General features: G+C 31.1%; 1 protein-coding gene and 1 non-coding gene across 2 annotated transcripts; one reads left to right on the top strand and one right to left on the bottom strand.

Moving 5' to 3' along the window:
- The first annotated feature begins 617 nt into the window (after positions 1-617).
- LOC133326945 (uncharacterized) lies at positions 618-2,073 on the top strand. The gene is made up of 2 exons (XM_061535557.1): positions 618-854; positions 1,915-2,073. Exons 1-2 carry the CDS (start codon positions 618-620, stop codon positions 2,071-2,073), a joined length of 396 nt encoding a protein of 131 aa, XP_061391541.1.
- A 6,410-nt stretch (positions 2,074-8,483) lies between these two features.
- On the bottom strand, positions 8,484-8,602 carry LOC133326948 (5S ribosomal RNA). Its single transcript, XR_009754210.1, has one exon. It is a non-coding gene; the product is annotated as a 5S ribosomal RNA (ribosomal RNA).
- Positions 8,603-18,303: the final 9,701 nt, after the last annotated feature.

The following is an 18,303-nucleotide window of genomic DNA, read 5'->3' as shown; positions in this document are numbered from 1 at the left end:
CACTTTCACACAACGCAATCTCTATACAAAATAAAAATTTTTGGAACATGTTTTATAGGTATCGCTTGGATTTTTCATTCATGTTTTTAAAAAATAAAATTGTACAAATACTGAAAAATTTCATTTGACAATTTTTTTTCTTTGTTCAAATATGTTTTGTATTTGTGTAGTTTGCTCTTATTTCCCATTTGACTCTCATTTATTGAACATTGTTGTAAAACTTTACATTTAATTTAGTAGTTTTTCGAATGGTATACGTAAAGCGGTGTACACACTATCATTTTTGAGTGACACTTTCGATAACTTATCGCTTGTTACAGTTTTATTGTGTTGTTTGTAGCGGTCACATTACCATTCATGCATTTCTTCAAACCGACATTCAAATGTATAAATTGTGGTAATAAGACGCCGTAAAGAAAATATATATTAAAAAAATGGATGATAAAAAAATTGGATGTACATTTTTAATAATCGCGTTGTTAGATGACGAAAAGAAAGTAATTAAAAGAACGAAATGGGTGAAGAAATGGATAGCCTCGAGAAAACAACATTCACATGTAAATATTTTAAAAGAAATTCGAGACTCTGAGCCCATGGACTTTAAAAACTATTTTAGAATGTCGGATGACAATTTCGAAAAAATAGTGGCTCCTCTTATAATAAAAAAACAGGATACCTGTTTGAGAGAAGCAATAAGTGTGCACGAGAGATTGGCCTTAACACTCCGTTTTTTGGCAACTGGACGACATTTTAATGATTTAAGTTACACTTCTGTAATGGGAAGGAACACTGTCTGTGAAATTGTTATGGAAACTTGTCAAGCTTTGAATATGGTACTGAAAGATTTCATAAAGGTAAGTTTTTATTTGTACAATTAGAAGATTAAATTACATTGCTCAACAAAAAGATCTTGGCGAGTATATAAGGAACCTTGCAAAACAGAAACGTCATAAGTCAAATTTGTAAGTTATGTCGCAACGATGTTTTCGCTAGTAACACTGAATCTTTACAACTTTGGTTGCGGATTTGTAGGTTATTTTTGAGATATCATATATTCATTCCGCAAAAATGTCGCTCGTAAGATTTGTGTTCCTCAAAGGCAAGACATCAACATTCCTATTTTTCTGTGTCCTTTTTACTTTTTCCCGATCCTATGTACACTAATAAATATATAAAATGAACATTATGAACAGCTGTCAAATTAGCTTAAAATATTTACATAAATATATCTAATAAATTAATTATATCTCATTACTAATAAAATAAACATGTATTTACGAAAATCAATTCAAATATTTTTTATTTATTATTCATATTAAACATAAGGTATATTAATAATTATAGGAACTTGAGGTGAGAATCTTAACTAAAACGTATATAATAGAAAACAGTATTGATTGAAAATCTAATTTTCTTATTTAAAATTATAAAAAAATTGTTTAAGATTCATGCAGTTATTTTTATCAAATTCTTCTTCATCTTCGAGTTGATCATCGGGTTCATCTAAAGTGGATGGAGACTCATCTTGTGGCGAGTTTGGACGATGATGAATTTTTCGGAAATGCATATTTGTCCGGTTTTCTTTTGGTGTCGAGCATCTTCCAATTGTAGGGTCCACATTTCGAAGCTTGGAAGCCCATGTTTTGCCCGACAAACAAAACTATCACTTTCTTTATTCAAGTACTGTATAGCCACGTCCAATGCATTGTTTTGTTTATTTGTTTTTTAATTTTCGTTGGAGGTTGGCTCAAATTGCCATCGATTGCACCATGAAGAGAACTATAATCTAACTGCAATTAAATAATAAATATTATATTTAATAGTAGTACAATAATATATATATATATATATATATATATATACAAATATATAATATTAAAATTATTTATTTTTTTTAGATGCCCTCATCCGAAGAAAAGTTGCAATGAATTTCGAAAAAAGTGGAATTTCTTCCACTGCATGGGAGCAATTGATGGGAAACATGTGGCTATACGTAAACCAGCTAACTCTGGATACATTACAACAACTACAAAATTTTTTACAACTACAAAAATTTCATTAGTATTATGTTAATGACTGTAGATATTGGTGCTAATGGCCGTGTTTCAGATGGTGGTGTAATGTTTTACACAGCATTTTGGCAAAAATTTTGAAATGGACTGCTTAATTTGCCAGATCCAAATACACTTCCTGGTGTAAAAACTCAAGTTCCATATGTTTTCATAGCTGATGACGCATTTCCCTTGTCAACGAATTTAATGAAGCCATATTCATCAAAAAATTTGTCAAGAGAGCAAAAACTATTCAATTACAGACTCAGCCGTGCTAGGAGAGTTGTGGAGAATGCCTTTAGAATTCTCTCCTCACGATTTGGTGTTCTTCAAAAACCCATACATTTGGAACCAAAAAAAGCATCAATCGTCACATTGGCTTGCTGTAATCTACACAATTTTGGATAAAACACAATAAAAAAGAATATGCAGCACGCTCAATTATGGAGTATGAAAATGTGGGAAGTGGAAATATACAACGCGGCCAAAGTTATAACAACACCCAGCGTATACCTCTGCAAAAATGTAGAAATCCTTCATATCAAGAAACAAAAAACATTTTGTTACTAATTTAATAATGAAGGCCAAGTTCCATGGCAATGGAATATTGTAAATTAAATTATATCAGAATTTAATGATTTTTACTTGAATAATAAAATTATAAATATGTTCAAAAGTAGGTTTTGAATTTTATTGGTTTCTTAATGAAATCTCGGTCTCACAATTTTTTTATGAGATTGTTGTTGACCATTACAGACGTTGAATTCTGCAACCTATACTAAATTTTTCATTTGTTCAGATATAGGGTTGCTTCTTACAAAGGGACAAAATTACCCAAAATCGGGAGAAAATATATATAGAAGCTCTATCCAAATCTGAACCGAATTCAAAACTTTCCACATTTCAAAACTTTAGTACGTTGTGCAAAATTTGTTTCAATTTTGTGTAAAATCGGACCAAAATATATATGTAGAAGCTATATCAAAATCGGAACCTATTTTAATGAGAATTGCAGAGGTTAACTTATATTAACTACAGTTTATTGTACAAAATTGTGTGGCAATCGGACAAACTACGGTAAAAAATAATCTTTAAAAAATTATTCTTTATACTACGCCTTGAAATTAAAACTTATAGCTTCGCTACTTCTTAAAAAAAAGGTTTTTTAAAAACACTTTAAACCCGGATAGTTCTCCAAAAGAAAAAATTAAAAACATCCATGCTTATAGTTACGAATGAAAAATATTTTTTATAAAATTGAAAGAGTAGATTATTTGTTATTATTTTTTATTTTGATTGAAATTTGGCGAACGACAATTGGCATTATATTTCATGCTCTGGCTGGCTTGTTTTACATTTAAAATTTCTACTGATCACAGTTACAAATGCTTGTGTTTTTTATAATTCTACACTGCTATTAAAAAATCAAACCATTCATGATTGTTTTCATAAACAAAAAAAATCATCTACAGCAAAAAAAAACAAACAACATTGCAAAATAATTTTAAAAAAATACAACTCAGCTCATTTTCATCAACAGGCAAAAAAACAACACAGCCAATTAAAAATTACAATTATTTATTAAAAAAATAAATGTCTTTCTTTTAAAATGAATGTCCGTTTATGCAAAAAAGTTTAAATTTTGTTTTTTATGTTATATAATTTTTAATAAAAATATATTTTCTTTAATTTTTTTTAATTTTTATTATTTATTAATTTATTTTGTTTCTTCTTTCTCCCCTTCTCTTCATTTTTTATTGTTTGTTTTTATTCTACTCTACATCCACTGTTATCATCACCCTGAATTATGTGTGCTGGTGGCACAGGGACTGCTGCAAATAATACCAAAGCAACAGGTGCTGCGGGTACAAATACGGGTGCTGTGGCAACTTATGTTTAAGAAGAAAAGCGAAAGTAAAAAAATCGCAAAATTTAAGTGAAAATTAAAAAAATAATAATTGTGAAATTATAGAAGTCCATACAAAGAAATAGATTCCTAAATCTAAAAAAAAAAACAATTTATAATTACATAAAACATCAGCAAAGAGAAATGAAATGAAGCGCAATTCAAGAATGAAAAAAAAACAACAGAAATAATTTCAATGTTTGCTTATTTTTTCAAAAACAAAACAAAAAAATATATACAAAAACATTCTTAAACAATATTTTATTTTATAAAAAAAAATAAATTATACTTAAAGTGTATATTATTTTGCTTCTTTTTTGCTATATTAAGTATAACGAAACAAATTAAACACACACACACACACAAGAAACATATTCTAAAATTATATAAAACCAAATATAGAATTTTTCTAAGACAATTTTCAAAAAAAAAAAAACAAAATAATTATACTCTTGAGCCTTTACCAAAAAAAAAAACAAATGAAAAAAAAAATAATTGTAATAATTGTATGTACTATATATAAAAAATAATAATTAATATAATTTATTAATTAATTCTGTCATAATGAAAAAAAACAATTTTTATTTTAGAATATTCCCCTAAATTACCTGTAACTTTACTGCCACTTTCCAGTATTCAAAACAAATCAAAAATATTCTCATATAAGGGACCACTATGTATGGATATTAAAATAGTTGAAAAAATATTTTGAAAAAATAATCGGAGACGTTGGAAATTTCTCGTATGTTAACGATCGATTTTTATTTTAAATATATTTTTTAAAGATTTTTTAGAGGGCCACTATAGCGATTATTTGTATTAATAGTTTTTAAGAATTATATTTATTTTTTTATTTGAAAGGAATAGAATTTTGTAAGACAGTAATATTAAAAAAAAACTAAGACCTGTTAATGCTTGAGAAAAAATCTTCTATAAAAAATCCACGACCTCTTTAAAAAAATCCACTCCCTCTATAAAAAATCTTCACGCCTCAATAGGACTTCACCAGTGTGGTGAAGGGTATAAATATAAAACGAAAATTAAGCACGTCCTCATTTTTTTTATAAACTAGTAAGTAAAGTAGTATAGTCGGACAGGGCCGACTTTGGGTATATTCGAAGGAACATTGACATGAAATTGAAGGAAGGAACATTGACATGATCTTTATGTATAAGTAAACCGACTAACATCAATCCCAACACATGACATTCTGCAACTTATCCTAATTTTGTTAATAGACTTGCCAGAGATTAATTTATACTAATTTCAGTACGTTGTGTCAATCGACCTAGCTTTGGGTCTTAAGTGCATCATTTACTTAAAATCGGAAAAGTATATATAGGAGCAATATGTAAATCTGAACCGATTTCAAGAAAACTTGATACACGAAAGGTTATAGTAACTTCAGTACATTGTGTGGCAGACGGCCAAACTTTTAGTCTTTAGTGCACAATTTACATTAAATCGGACGAATATATATTAATGAACGAAGTCAAAGTGTTCAAAACAGATTTTCACGAAATATAACGCACATCGTTCCGGACTCACTTCAGTACGATATGCCAATTTTCGTGCAAAAATCGGACGAAAATGCATATGGGGGCTATATCTGAATCTGAACCGATTTTCACGAAACTTAACACTCGTCATTCTACACTCAATTCAGTACGCTATACCAAATTTCATGCAAATCGAATGATATATAGGGACATTGGTGCACTATTTACATAAAATCGTACGAAAATATATATGGGAGCTATATCTAAATCTGAACCGATTTTCTCCAATTTCAATAGGGTTCGTCCTTGGGCCAATCAAGTGACCTGTACCAAATTTTATCCAAATCGGATCATAAATGCGACCTGCACTAGCTAAGACCTTTTCCAAAGCACCCTCGGTGAAAGGTGGCAAAACGATGACCATTGAAATCTCCGAATCCTTTTCTTCATCGTGTGAAGTCAAATAGGGCATTGTAGAACATAGGCACCCAAATTCTCATCAACGGTCATGTTGAAGACACCACGTTTATGCATCATGGGTACGAGAGAATACTGGGTAGGGGTGGTATAAAAAATCTCATGTTTGGTATCGAATCCAGTTGTTGATTTCCATGAGTCCCTCTTCGGCTTTGGTTCTGAAGTCAAACGATTCAAGTTCATCTTGGAAATTCTCCCATTGCAGACGTAGTCCCTTAACCAGCTCCTCTTCCGTCTTGCCATCAGCACCAAAAGGGAATGGAATGTGCTGTAGGGTGAGAAGAACATGTTCTCATTTGGTGTGTCTCAGAGTGAATTCCTGTTGGCCACGATACAAATCGGAGCGAATGGTTTGGGTATATTCATTTTAATGTCGCGTGACATGTACTCTGGGCTGGTTATGTCCCAGAGACACCGTTGCATTTCATAGCAACATAGGAATTCTTTTAAAAATTCGTTTTCGGAGTCCATGTTATTGTTTGAAATTTATTGTCTGACTGGCTTTTTTATGTTCACATTATCAAACCAACAAACATCCAACATCTGAATGTCACGCAACCATAAATTTTTTTGTGGTTGCCTGATGACTGAGAGAAATTAACGGCCACACTGGCAAGCAAACCCATATTTCAGCAAGAGTGTCATTCAAAAATGATAGTGTGTACACCGCTTAACGGCAAACGAACGATAGCTTTCGAAATACATGAACGCTTTTTTAAACGAAAGTGAGTGAGTTACTTTCGTTCGCATTGATTTTTGTTCGAAATAGAAAAACAGGCTGTAAGTCTTTCAAAAACTACAATATATGCCCTTGTTGGGCAAAGGTGGCTGAAGTCAAAACTAAACAAAGATATTTTTCCTTCTATATCACACATTTTTAGAGGGTTATTATATATTTCACATTCATCTACAAATGTGGAAAGGGTATTTTCATATCAAAATATTATTAAAACCAAAGAAAGGAACAGACTACATGCTTCGACTGCTTCAAATCTTATCTAAACAAAGAAATTGTTGAAGTCGTGCTGTCAACGATACATAAGAATATGTTGCAAAAAAATCTGTACTTAATTGATCATTTTATTTCGATCTAAAACCGAATAAAAACAATGTATATATATAAGACTTATAAGAACGTAGAACAAATGAATTATTATGTAGGGGAGACTGGGACACCTTCGGCATCGGGGCACTTTCGGCAATCGTGTTTTCGATATGAAGCTCTCACCGTACATCACTAGTTTCGATTCAAAGGTATCGAATATCGAAATAAATAACTGACACAAAGTTTGAAATGTCTAGCTAATAAGTTTATTTAGATATATGGGTTTTTGTATTTTTATAGATGTTTCTGTAATATTTCAATTCCATTTCGTAAGTATTTCGTGTATAAAACTTTTTAAATTTTAAAGACAATATTATTAAAAAGTAGTTAACTACGATGTGTATTATTATAGAAATTTTTAAAAATATAATGTTTTTACAAAACTGATCGAAAAAAATTAAAAAAAAACTATAATTCGGGGAACATTCGGCATTTTAAAGTGGGGCACATTCGGCCATATACAGATTGTACAATATTATTTCCTTAAAATGTTTTTGAGTTTGTCTTTAAAACTAATCCTTTAATATGGCTTGAAATTGCATATATAAGATCAAACGTGCTTGTATTGACGAAAATGCGATAGAAACCCCCTATTACTGATGGTATGTGCGAACTTGAGATGTAAACGTCCGCCGCTAGAAAATAAAGTCCTATAATTCAAACATTGTGTGGCGTATTAAAGCCACATAGAGCCTTTAGAGGATCAGAATTTCAACCAGACTGATAGCGATGACAATTACCTGGCTATGACTATGGTCCCGAATGTGCCCCATCAAATGCCGAAGCTACCCCGGGTTGGGGCACATTCGGCGAATTTGACTTTTTTTACAAAACTGTAAAATTTTTTAACTAATACTATTTTTTATAATTAAGTAATTAAGTGTCCGAGGACAATAATCAGCCATAAATTTGTTATATGTGTCGAATAAGTACTGAGATATAGAGCTATAAAAAAGTGCCGAAGGTGCCCCAGTCTCCCCTACCTATTTTGTTATTTTTTAAGTGTTCATCTTATCTATGCGTATGTATTATTAATAACAAAATATATAAAAAGAACACTTTTTATTGAAAGCCAGTACAATTACAATAATTTCATTTCGCATCTCTGGGTTGTATAGTGAACACACACACACAAACCAATAAACAAGCAATCGTTTGTTAGTTTCGATTAAGCTAGAATAATCTTTTTATAATTAAAGGAAACATGTAAAAAATTATTTGTAACTATTTTTCATTAACTTGCGTAAAATTTCATTAGAAAATACATATTTTTCATTTATTTTTCAAAATAATGGAAATAAATGGCATTTTCATACGTTTTTGTAGTATAATTTTGCCTAAATAAACGTGAAAATGCTTGTATTTTCTTCATTTTTGAAGTAAAAGCTAAACAAATGTATTGGACAACCTTTTTTAATATAAAAAATAATAAAAAAGTTGGACAATGCCAACAACACGCGGTGTTCCCAAGCGGTCCCCCATCTAAGTAGTAACCGCGCCCGACGCTGCTTAATTTCGGTGATCGGACGAGAACCGATGTACTCAGCGTGGTATGGTCGTTGGCAAAGAAGCATAGTTTGTTTTGCTTCAAAAAAAGTCGTTTGTATAGTGAACACACATTCTGTTTTGTGATGTGATAGTGTTAACATCTAGTGAAGAGGAAAAAAAAATTTGGAAAAGCGAAAAAAGTGAAAATATTAAATAAAAACTTCAAAGAGATAAATAACACAATATTGTTTTCAAACTTGGTGTTAAATCAGCTGTCTCTTTGGAATTTGACGCCCTCGCTACTTATGCAGACGCCTTTTTTTCTGCCGCCGAAATGGATGACGAAGAAGAGCTGTTGTCTGAGACGTCAGAAGACATAGCAGCTGAAGCCAGAAGAAGTGTGGATAAAGTCACCACCACGAATGACGAATTTAATTCAATGAAAATAGGAGCTAATGTAACATTGCTCCAAAAATCTCTAATTTCATTAGAGGACACCAATAGGTCCTTAATTGCAGAACTAACTGCCCTTAGAAAGTTACAAGAACAAACTTCCGAGCAACTGTCTGAACTTTTGTCAAGGGAAAACAGATATAAAAGAGTAATTGCCGACCTTCAAAAGGAAAACCAGAAATTGGTTTCAGCCGCCAACGACGTTTTAACGACCACAAAATCTTTAACAGAAAATTCTGTGAATAATACTTGTACACAGCCAGTACAAAAGATAATCAAAATGCCAGTGCGTATGGAAAAACCGGTGAACAGTCTGAATCCGGTTCAGGCAGGCAAGACGCCGATACTGCCTGGGGATAGGAAAATACTGATACCAAACCCCAACATGCAACAACAATAAGCAACCCACAACAACCCAACCCCACTCAGGTAAGGGCAGCCCCTACTATTAAATTAGATAGGACAAATGTTAACATTAAACAGTTAACTAATAATCTTAAAGATTTATTAAAACATGACCAATTTGTTATCAATATTTTGAAAAAAGACGTGATTGAATTAAAATTAAAAAAATTTGATGATTTTGATACAAAAAAAATTTAAAACACAAGTCTATTATACTCAAAGGCATACACGAGTCATGGTCAAAACCAGATATAGAAGATTACATAAAAAACAAAATATCCAAATATTGAAATCCTTGATATTATTTCATTGAAAAGCAATCGGTGGTTGGTCCAAATTATTAGCTCTTCAGACATATTAGGGTTAAAAAAAGTACCAGATTTTTTGAACTACAGTAGCGTTCAAAAAATCTGGTACAAATTTAAAAGCACAAAAAGCAGGGGCTTATACAGTGCCGGAGATGTCAACGTCTTGAACACATCTCTACGAACTGCAAAATGCCGTATAGGTGTATCAAATGCCCTGGTAAGCATGGGCCAAAGGAATGTCCTTTACCACCCAAAGAGCTCAATAATGAATAGCACATTTTTGTTGACCCTGTAACAGGTGAAACAACAATAGTAATAGTTGCAAGCTTCAAACGGTGTCCAACAAGACTAGCTTGTTTGGAAAAACTCAATAAAAACAAAGAAAATCAAAAAATTAGAGCAACAGCCTCTACGATACAGACTATAGTGACAACTCCCATGGTCACTAAAAAAAATTCATATTCAAATGTGGTGAGACCGGGGGCAATACACGCCCCAATCCACCCCCCTCAAAATAATAACAACAATAATAATAGCTCAAACAATTTCATGCAAATGTTTGATGCAGATTGCATTAGGCTTTTCGGTAAAGACTTTTACCTGCCTGACTCAAATAGGAACGCATGTAGAAGCGTATAAAAAATTAACTACTGATGCTGAAAAGCCACAGGCTTTATATCAGCTGTTCACCTGTCTCAAATTAAATTAAATGGCCAATTTAAGGATAATTTTTATCAACTTAAATTCGATTGTGTCTCAACATAGAAGGCATTATCTTAACCTATTCACACAACAACACAAGCCGGACATACTTTTATTGGCAGAACACGGACTTTCAACAATATATTCTTTATTTGGATGCTTATACAATATATAGGCAAGATAGACTCAATGGGCCTAGGGGGGAACAGCCGTCTGTCTGAAAAATACCATTAAAAGTGAAAGACTACACCTTTTTCACATGTTATTCAAAACATATCAAATGTAATTCGAGTATTCCATTTGTAATTCACAACATATAATTTGCAATTCGAGAATTCCATTTGCAATTCATAACATTTCAATTGTAATTCGAGAATTTGATTTGTAATTCATAGAAAACCTTTCGAAATTCGCAGAATTCCATTTGAAATTCATATAGTTCCATTTGAAATTCGTAAAATTCCATTGGAAATTCTAAAAACTCCATTTGAAACTCATAAAATTCCATTCAACTTTCAAATAAATTTATTCGAAATTCGTAATATTTGATTTGAAATTAATAACATTTCATTTTAAATTGGAAAAATGTTATTGAAAACACCCAAAAAATGTGTAACACATTAAGGTGGGTAAAAATGTATGTACATATTAATGTAATATATTCAATGTAAATTTGACATGATTGTAATGGAATTACACATATATATATATATATATATGAATTTGTCATGTATGTATATATATATATATATAAAATATATCTAAAACAAAATGAATTATTGTACATTTATAAATTAACCAAAAATTGATATGAATTACTATTAATTTTACTTTGTTTTCTATTGTTTTTGTTATATTAGTTTGTAAGGGGCAAAACCCACTAGTCTTAAGTAGTTTTAAGCAAAAATACATACCTCGTTTTTTCATCCCTTTTTTCCGAAGAACTTAATAAAAATAAACTTTCAAATTAATTTTTTTAAACAAACTTAATGGTGGCTGGCCTTGCCTTTATTACTAAATAATATGAATATCTCTAGAAAAACATTTATTGTGTTAGAGTAATTGTATGTTAAGATTAATATTATATAACATTGTAAAACTGATTTGATTCGTCCGATCACCGAAATTAAGCAGCGTCGGGCGCAGTTAGTACTTAGATGGGGGACCGCTTGGGAACACCGCGTGTTGTTGGCATCGTCCAATTTTTTTATTATTTTTTTATTTTAAATTATACTCGAAAAACGTATGAAAATGCCATTTATTTTCATTTAGTTTGAAAAATAAGTGAAAAGTATGTATTTTCTAATTACATTTTGCGCAATTTAATCAGAAATAGTTAAAAATATTTTTTTACAAGTTTCCTTTAATTATAAAAGGAATATTCTTATTTTGCTTAATCGAAACTAACAAACGATTGCTTGTTTATTGGTTTGTGTATGTATATATTTGCAAAATTTCATTTGTTTACAAATTTCTTTAGTCTATTTCTGTATTTATTATTTCTAACGTATAAAATGCTTATCTACACCTTTTTCAAATGTTATTCCATACATTTCAATTGCAATTCGAGAATTTCATTTGTAATTCGAAAATTCAATTTGCAATTCATAACATTTCAGTTGTAATTCGAGTATTTAATCTGCACTTCACAACAATTCATTTGTAATTTTAAACTTTTCATATGTAATTCAAAAAATTTCATCTGCATTTTTAAGAATTTCATTTGTAATTTTTAATTTTTTATTTGAAATTCGTAGAGTTTCATTTAAAATTCATAAAATTTCACTAAAAAAAACTAGCACGCACATATATATATATATATGGACACACAAATATATATACATATATACATACATATACACATACACACATATATATATATATACATACACACACACATACACATGAATGCGTGCACATGCATGCATATATACATATACACATATATATATACATAATTGATTTATTTTCATGTATTTCTCTGTAATATAGACTGTATTTACAAAATCAAATGTTCTATATCGCCTGTGATAGAATATTAACTTGTTTTCGTCAGTAAAAAGTTGATTTTTTTATGTAGTGAAAGGAGACACATTGATGTTAAATAACCGTTGTGTTCTAATATATTAGAGAGTTCGTCTTCAGAAACATTCAAATTGGATTAATGGGATTATTATGACTGGTGCTATTTTCTAGAAAAGGCAGTGCAATAGTTACCACGAATTTGATTTCACTATCTTCGTAGATTTTTTACATGTATGGTTTGTTGGTCGACCATTTTCATTAATATAAGATTTAAGACCTAGACAGTGTTTAAGCATTTTTCTCCCAATAATTCGGATTCTTTCCATCTGGTGTGATGATATGGAGAACCAGATAGGGAACGCATATGATAAAGTCGGACGGACTAATTGCTTATAGATTAATAATTTTACATTTTTTGTAAGGCCACCTTTTTTTCCAATAATGTTTCGCAGTCGACCATATACTGCCTTTCCTTTTTGTAAAATATAGTCGATATGACGTGTAAATTGCATGTCTGATTGCAAAACTACTCCAAGATATTTTATAATATCGGAGTATTGTATAACAGTATTTCCAATTTTAATTGCAGGTATAAATTTCCTTGCGTTTTTACATGCAGATCCTGGTTTGCCTTTAAATGTAATGGATCTGTATTTATTAAAATTCAATTTTAACCCCCATTCATTGAAATTGTCGATTAATGTTTTTAAATATTTAGTTACTTTCTTTTCAGCTGTTTTGCGTATATGAAATAATAATAGCATCTGCAAATATCGATATTAGATCACCATCCATGGGTTCCGGTATATCTGCTAGGAACAGATTATATAATACAGGCCCCAAGACAGATCCCTGTGGTACTCCAGATTTCAATTGATGTTCTCTTGAATTAAATTCGTCTATTGCCACATGACAGTATCTATCATTAAGGGACCCCCCCATTCTCCGGGTCAAATTTTTTCTTGATTTAGTTCGATTCTGTATTAATTCAAGAATGTGTTTACAAAATTTCAAGTGAACATCTCAAGAACTCTTGAAAATATTGCCGACTTATTGTGTTAGCATCAAGTGACGGCTAAAGGGCTTCTCAAACTTTAAACGTGTTTTTCTCTTTTGCGAATGGCGGGCACGATAACTCAAAAACTAATAATCCAATCGATTCCAAATTTTTACACGTTTCTCTGTGAGTGTATAGCTATCGTATGAACTAGGATAAAGCCAATCGGTGAAGATCTTCCGTATATTTTTAACTTGGTTTTTAGTCAAAAATAGGCGATTTTCCAAAAATATTTTTTCAAAGGTCCGCCATTTTGTTAATTTTAGAGCGAAGTCAATAATCCTAGTTCATACGAGAGCCAGACATGTACTCTTTCTAACACCGTTGGAATATTCGGATTCCGATGTTGCAGTGAGGAGTTATCATGCCCGCCATCAAAAATAAGGACTTTTCTTTAATTACAAAAAAACAACAACAAAACAATAACAATTTTTTTTGTAAATTATTCTTATATTCTTCTTTTAAATCTTCAAATATATATGTGCAAAGTTACAAACCTTAACAAGCATTGAAAATCTTGAAAAATTAAAATCGAGAATCTTAATCTTATTAGCCCATGATTGAACCCACATTTTCTGTCCTTTTTATAAGTGATTCCTTCTTGCCAGACGGAATCAAACGCTTTGCTGAAGTCAAGACTTACAGCAATGGTTGCTCTTCTCTTGTTTAATCCGTTGTTTATTTTATCTGTAAATGCCATAAGGGCATGTGTGGTAGATGCATGCTTTTTGAACCCATATTGAACATTTTTCAATGTATTGTTATCATCAATATGCAGGTTAATATTTTTTAAGATAAAAATTTCATATAATTTTCCAAAGGAACTTAACAAGGAAATAGGTCTATAGCTATTTGGGTTAGTGGGATCTTTTCCAGGTTTAATAATTGGAACAATAGTAGATTTTTTCCATTTTTTTGGAAAATATCCAATATTAATGCAATGATTAAAAATGAGGGAAAGTTATTCCCATGTGATTAAATTTGTTCTTTTGAGAACGTAATTGGGAATAGAATCTATTCCAGCGCTTTTTATTGTTAAGTTTTCGTATAACTGATCCTATTTCATTTGGTTTTATTATTTTAATGTATGGGGTTTCAGATGAAGGCAAATTACTTCCATCCGCTGGGCTATTTTCAGAAAAATTTAAAATTGGTTCATTATTAAAAAGATATGGATTTTCTACGATATTTTGACTGCTTCTATTTGTGGAATAATTTTGTGTTTCTGTAAACGCTTTAGCTAACAAATTTGTAATTTCTTTTTCAGAATTTATTTCTTGACCGTCCTCATTTATTAAATTGGATACTTTTCCTTTTTTGACCAAGCCCACTAAATGCTTTTACCTGCCTAAACATGCTACTATTGCAAGATATGGTGTTTAGATATTTAATGTAATGTTGCTCTCCAAAATTTGCTACTCTTTGCTTAATTATATTATTAATGTTATTTATTTCTGCACCTAATCTTCTGAATTCCTGTGAGTTTACAGTTCGAAATCTTCTTCTTAATCTCTTTTTTTGGGAAATTAGGTGCAGAATTTTATCTGGTAAGTGTGCTAAGAAGCTTCTTTTGAGAGTGTGTTTATTAATATGGTTGTTCATCGCATTGTGAAATGCCATAGTTAGGCCATCGACAGACTTATATATTTCTTCAATAGAAACATTTCGATTTTTTGGAAATATACTGTCACCTAGGGTTCTTTCAAGCTCATTATTAAATGCTCTAATTTTCATGGTTTTGAAATTAAATATTTTTTTTTGGTTGGTCCAAATTTATATTATTTTTTAATGAGAGTGAAAGTGTCACTGCTCTATGGCCAGCCTTTCTGGGATCTGATAAATTTATTCCGTTTGATACCATAAAAATATCAATGTATGACTCAGAGGAGGCTGTTTCAGAGGGCCATTTGTTTTAAATATGTTAATATATGGTGTCGACAGTAGCCAGTCATATAAAATTCTACCATTTTGATTTAATTGATCACCACCCCAATGTGTGTGCTTGGCATTGAGGTCGGCTCCAATTATTAGCTCATTTGGGCCAAAAATATGAGCAATTTTGTCCAGGTCCGTTTTAGCTATTACCTCCTGTGGCCTGTTATACAAGGATGCTAAAAATATTGTTTCCCCATTAATATTACTCAGTTTAACAATTGTTTTTTCGATGTTGCCCGTATTTGCTTCAACGCGCTCACTTTTAAATTTTTCTTTAATAAAAATCGCCGTTCCACCACCTACCCTTCCTTTTCGGTGCTGTCTGTAAATTTTGTAGCCTTTAAAATTTAATTTATGATATTCGTATAGTTTATGTTCCACTATCAGGTTTATGTTCTTTAAAAAATTTTTTGAAAAAATGCATTTTCTGCCTAGTTATAAGCTTAAAAATAGACCAAAAAGGGTTTCAGTTTTATCCTCATCTGATTCGTTTATAATTTATAGCAAAATCTCCAATTTTTTGCATGCAGGTAAGAGAATTGTTTGGTCCCTGTGCTTCACTACATTTGACACACTGGTATTTGAGTCTATAGTTTGTAGCGATGTGGCCTAATCATTGGCAATTTCTGCACTGCACTATGCCTCCTTTTCTTTGTACCATGATTATTTAATTGACATGATTATTTTATAAGAATCGCAATCTAGAGAAGGATTTTATGTCCGATTCGCTAGAAAATTGCACCAGCCAACTTCCTTTGTTAAGTTTATTGACCTTAAGGACTTCTAATTTAAGACCTATTCCTTCAATAAATTCTTTTAAATTTACATCATCACAAGTATCTGACAAACCTCTAACTATCATTTTTTCGTTTTTCCTCTTTGGGAGTGTATGTATAAAAACACATTTTTTGGAATTCTAAATAGTCTCTTATTTTTTATGATCCTCTTTTTTACTTAGTTTAAGATGTATAAAGTTTTTACTTATCGTTTTTACGGAAACAGACTATGACCTAGCAAGTCTTTTAATTTTTGAGTAAAATTTTTCACATTGATTTTATATAATTTAATTAAGGGTAGGCTGACCTTACCTTTTGTAGCGCTTCCAACATTGTTATCATGTGGTGTAACTTCTTTCCCATTGTTTTTGGCTCCACTTCCTTTTGGGTAATGTTGCTTTCAAACACCGGCGTTGTGGTATCTTTTCCATCCTCACATTCATATGCCATCGAGAGGTCTTCGGCTGCCTCTGTGGCCCAGTCTTTATTATTACTTGCATCTTTGTTTTTTAACCAATCATTAGGTATATGTAAGTCAACGCTTATATTTTCGCTTTTGTTTATTAGTTTTTCAAGAGCGTTTTCCAATTGTTCTCATTTGATTTTTCAAGTTTTTTTTTAGCATTTTACACTGTTCTTAATGATTGTCTTCGTCATCAGTAGAATTATTTTTTTCACTGTTCATTGTGATATTGTTGTTACTATTTTTTTTTTTCTTTCTTTTACGCCTTACTTCAATAAAGGTCATTAAGGTTCACATTTGACATATTTGAGATATTACTGTTAATCAAGGCACTTGTCACATTAGGTATGTTTTCACATATTGATTGAGTTGTCTGTAAGTCACCAGCATTAAAGCTGTGACAAGAATTTTCCAATGTTCAATTATTTCACTTGTTATTTTGTTTGAAACAAAATGTTTATCTCTCAAAAGCAAATATTTCTATTTTACTTTAGTTTTAACTTTTTATTTCCTCTTTTATTTTCACTTCACTTTGAGTTTTCACTAAACTCTTAATAACAATATGGCAAGTGGAAATATAAACAATGAAAATACGACCTTCATTGAGATAAGGGATAAAAGATAGAAAAAATTAAAATGTTAGCAGTGAACACCAAAATAATTCTAGTGATGATGAAGAAAATTATAAAGTACAGTGTAAAGCATTAAAGAGAGAACTAGAAAACTCAAAGCAGCAGATAAAGCAGTTAGAAATTGCGCTACAAAAACTTATAAACAAAAATGAAAATATAAGTGTTGATTTGCACATACCCAAAGAATGGGTAAAAGACAATAATAACCAGTGAATGGAGCAGTATAGACGGACGGCGCGGACCATATGGTACCCTACACAACTTCCACGGAAATATAACTCTTTGTAGTTCTATATTCTGAGCTTGGGCAATATTTCGCGATATTTGCGCCCTACAGCTCTTCTAATTACTTCTCCAGATTACCTTCATCGACCCGAAAAAAACACCAAAAAATTAAATATTTAGTCCCCTTCATCCCAAAATTAGTATCTGATAATCACCGAAAATTATAGGCGTTGTCCTTGACCATAACTGGATTCTCATGGAAAATTTCAAAGCGAACAGCGCTATATTTCCGTCTTCTAGTGTGGGGAATGGGTTACTAAACAATATATGAATACGTAAGTACCTTTAAATATTTAAGTGTTACTCTCACATCCGAGTACATACTGTCGTATAATTGGTATCAATTTAAAGGATAACCACGCCTTTTGGATATACTATCAACTTCTGGGGTCTATGTCCTTCAGGGATAAATATATACGCTATAAAATACAAATTTTTCACACAGAAGTCAGGGCTCATTTGACCCACTATAAAAACAGGTATGCTTATTGTTTGGCCCGATCCCCTTCTCTTGTCTGGCAAGAGGGTATAACGTATAAAATGGACAGAAATTATGGATTTAATCAAGAATTAACTAAAGTAGTGCAGAACTACCTTACTGATAGATATAGCCAAGTCTCAATAAATGATATCAACTCTAGAGATCATAAATTAAAATCAGGTGTACCGCAAAGATGTGTTTTAGGACCAGTATTATATAATTTGTTTCTAGCAGTTATACCAAAACCAATAGTTG

Source organism: Musca vetustissima, unplaced genomic scaffold, assembly GCF_032173495.1.
Source record: "Musca vetustissima isolate MV318-11 ecotype Yass unplaced genomic scaffold, APGP_CSIRO_Mvet_v1 utg102440, whole genome shotgun sequence".
Taxonomy (NCBI): domain Eukaryota; kingdom Metazoa; phylum Arthropoda; class Insecta; order Diptera; family Muscidae; genus Musca; species Musca vetustissima.
Note: the sequence above shows the minus strand (reverse complement) of the source record. Positions and strands in the feature narration are given on the sequence as shown.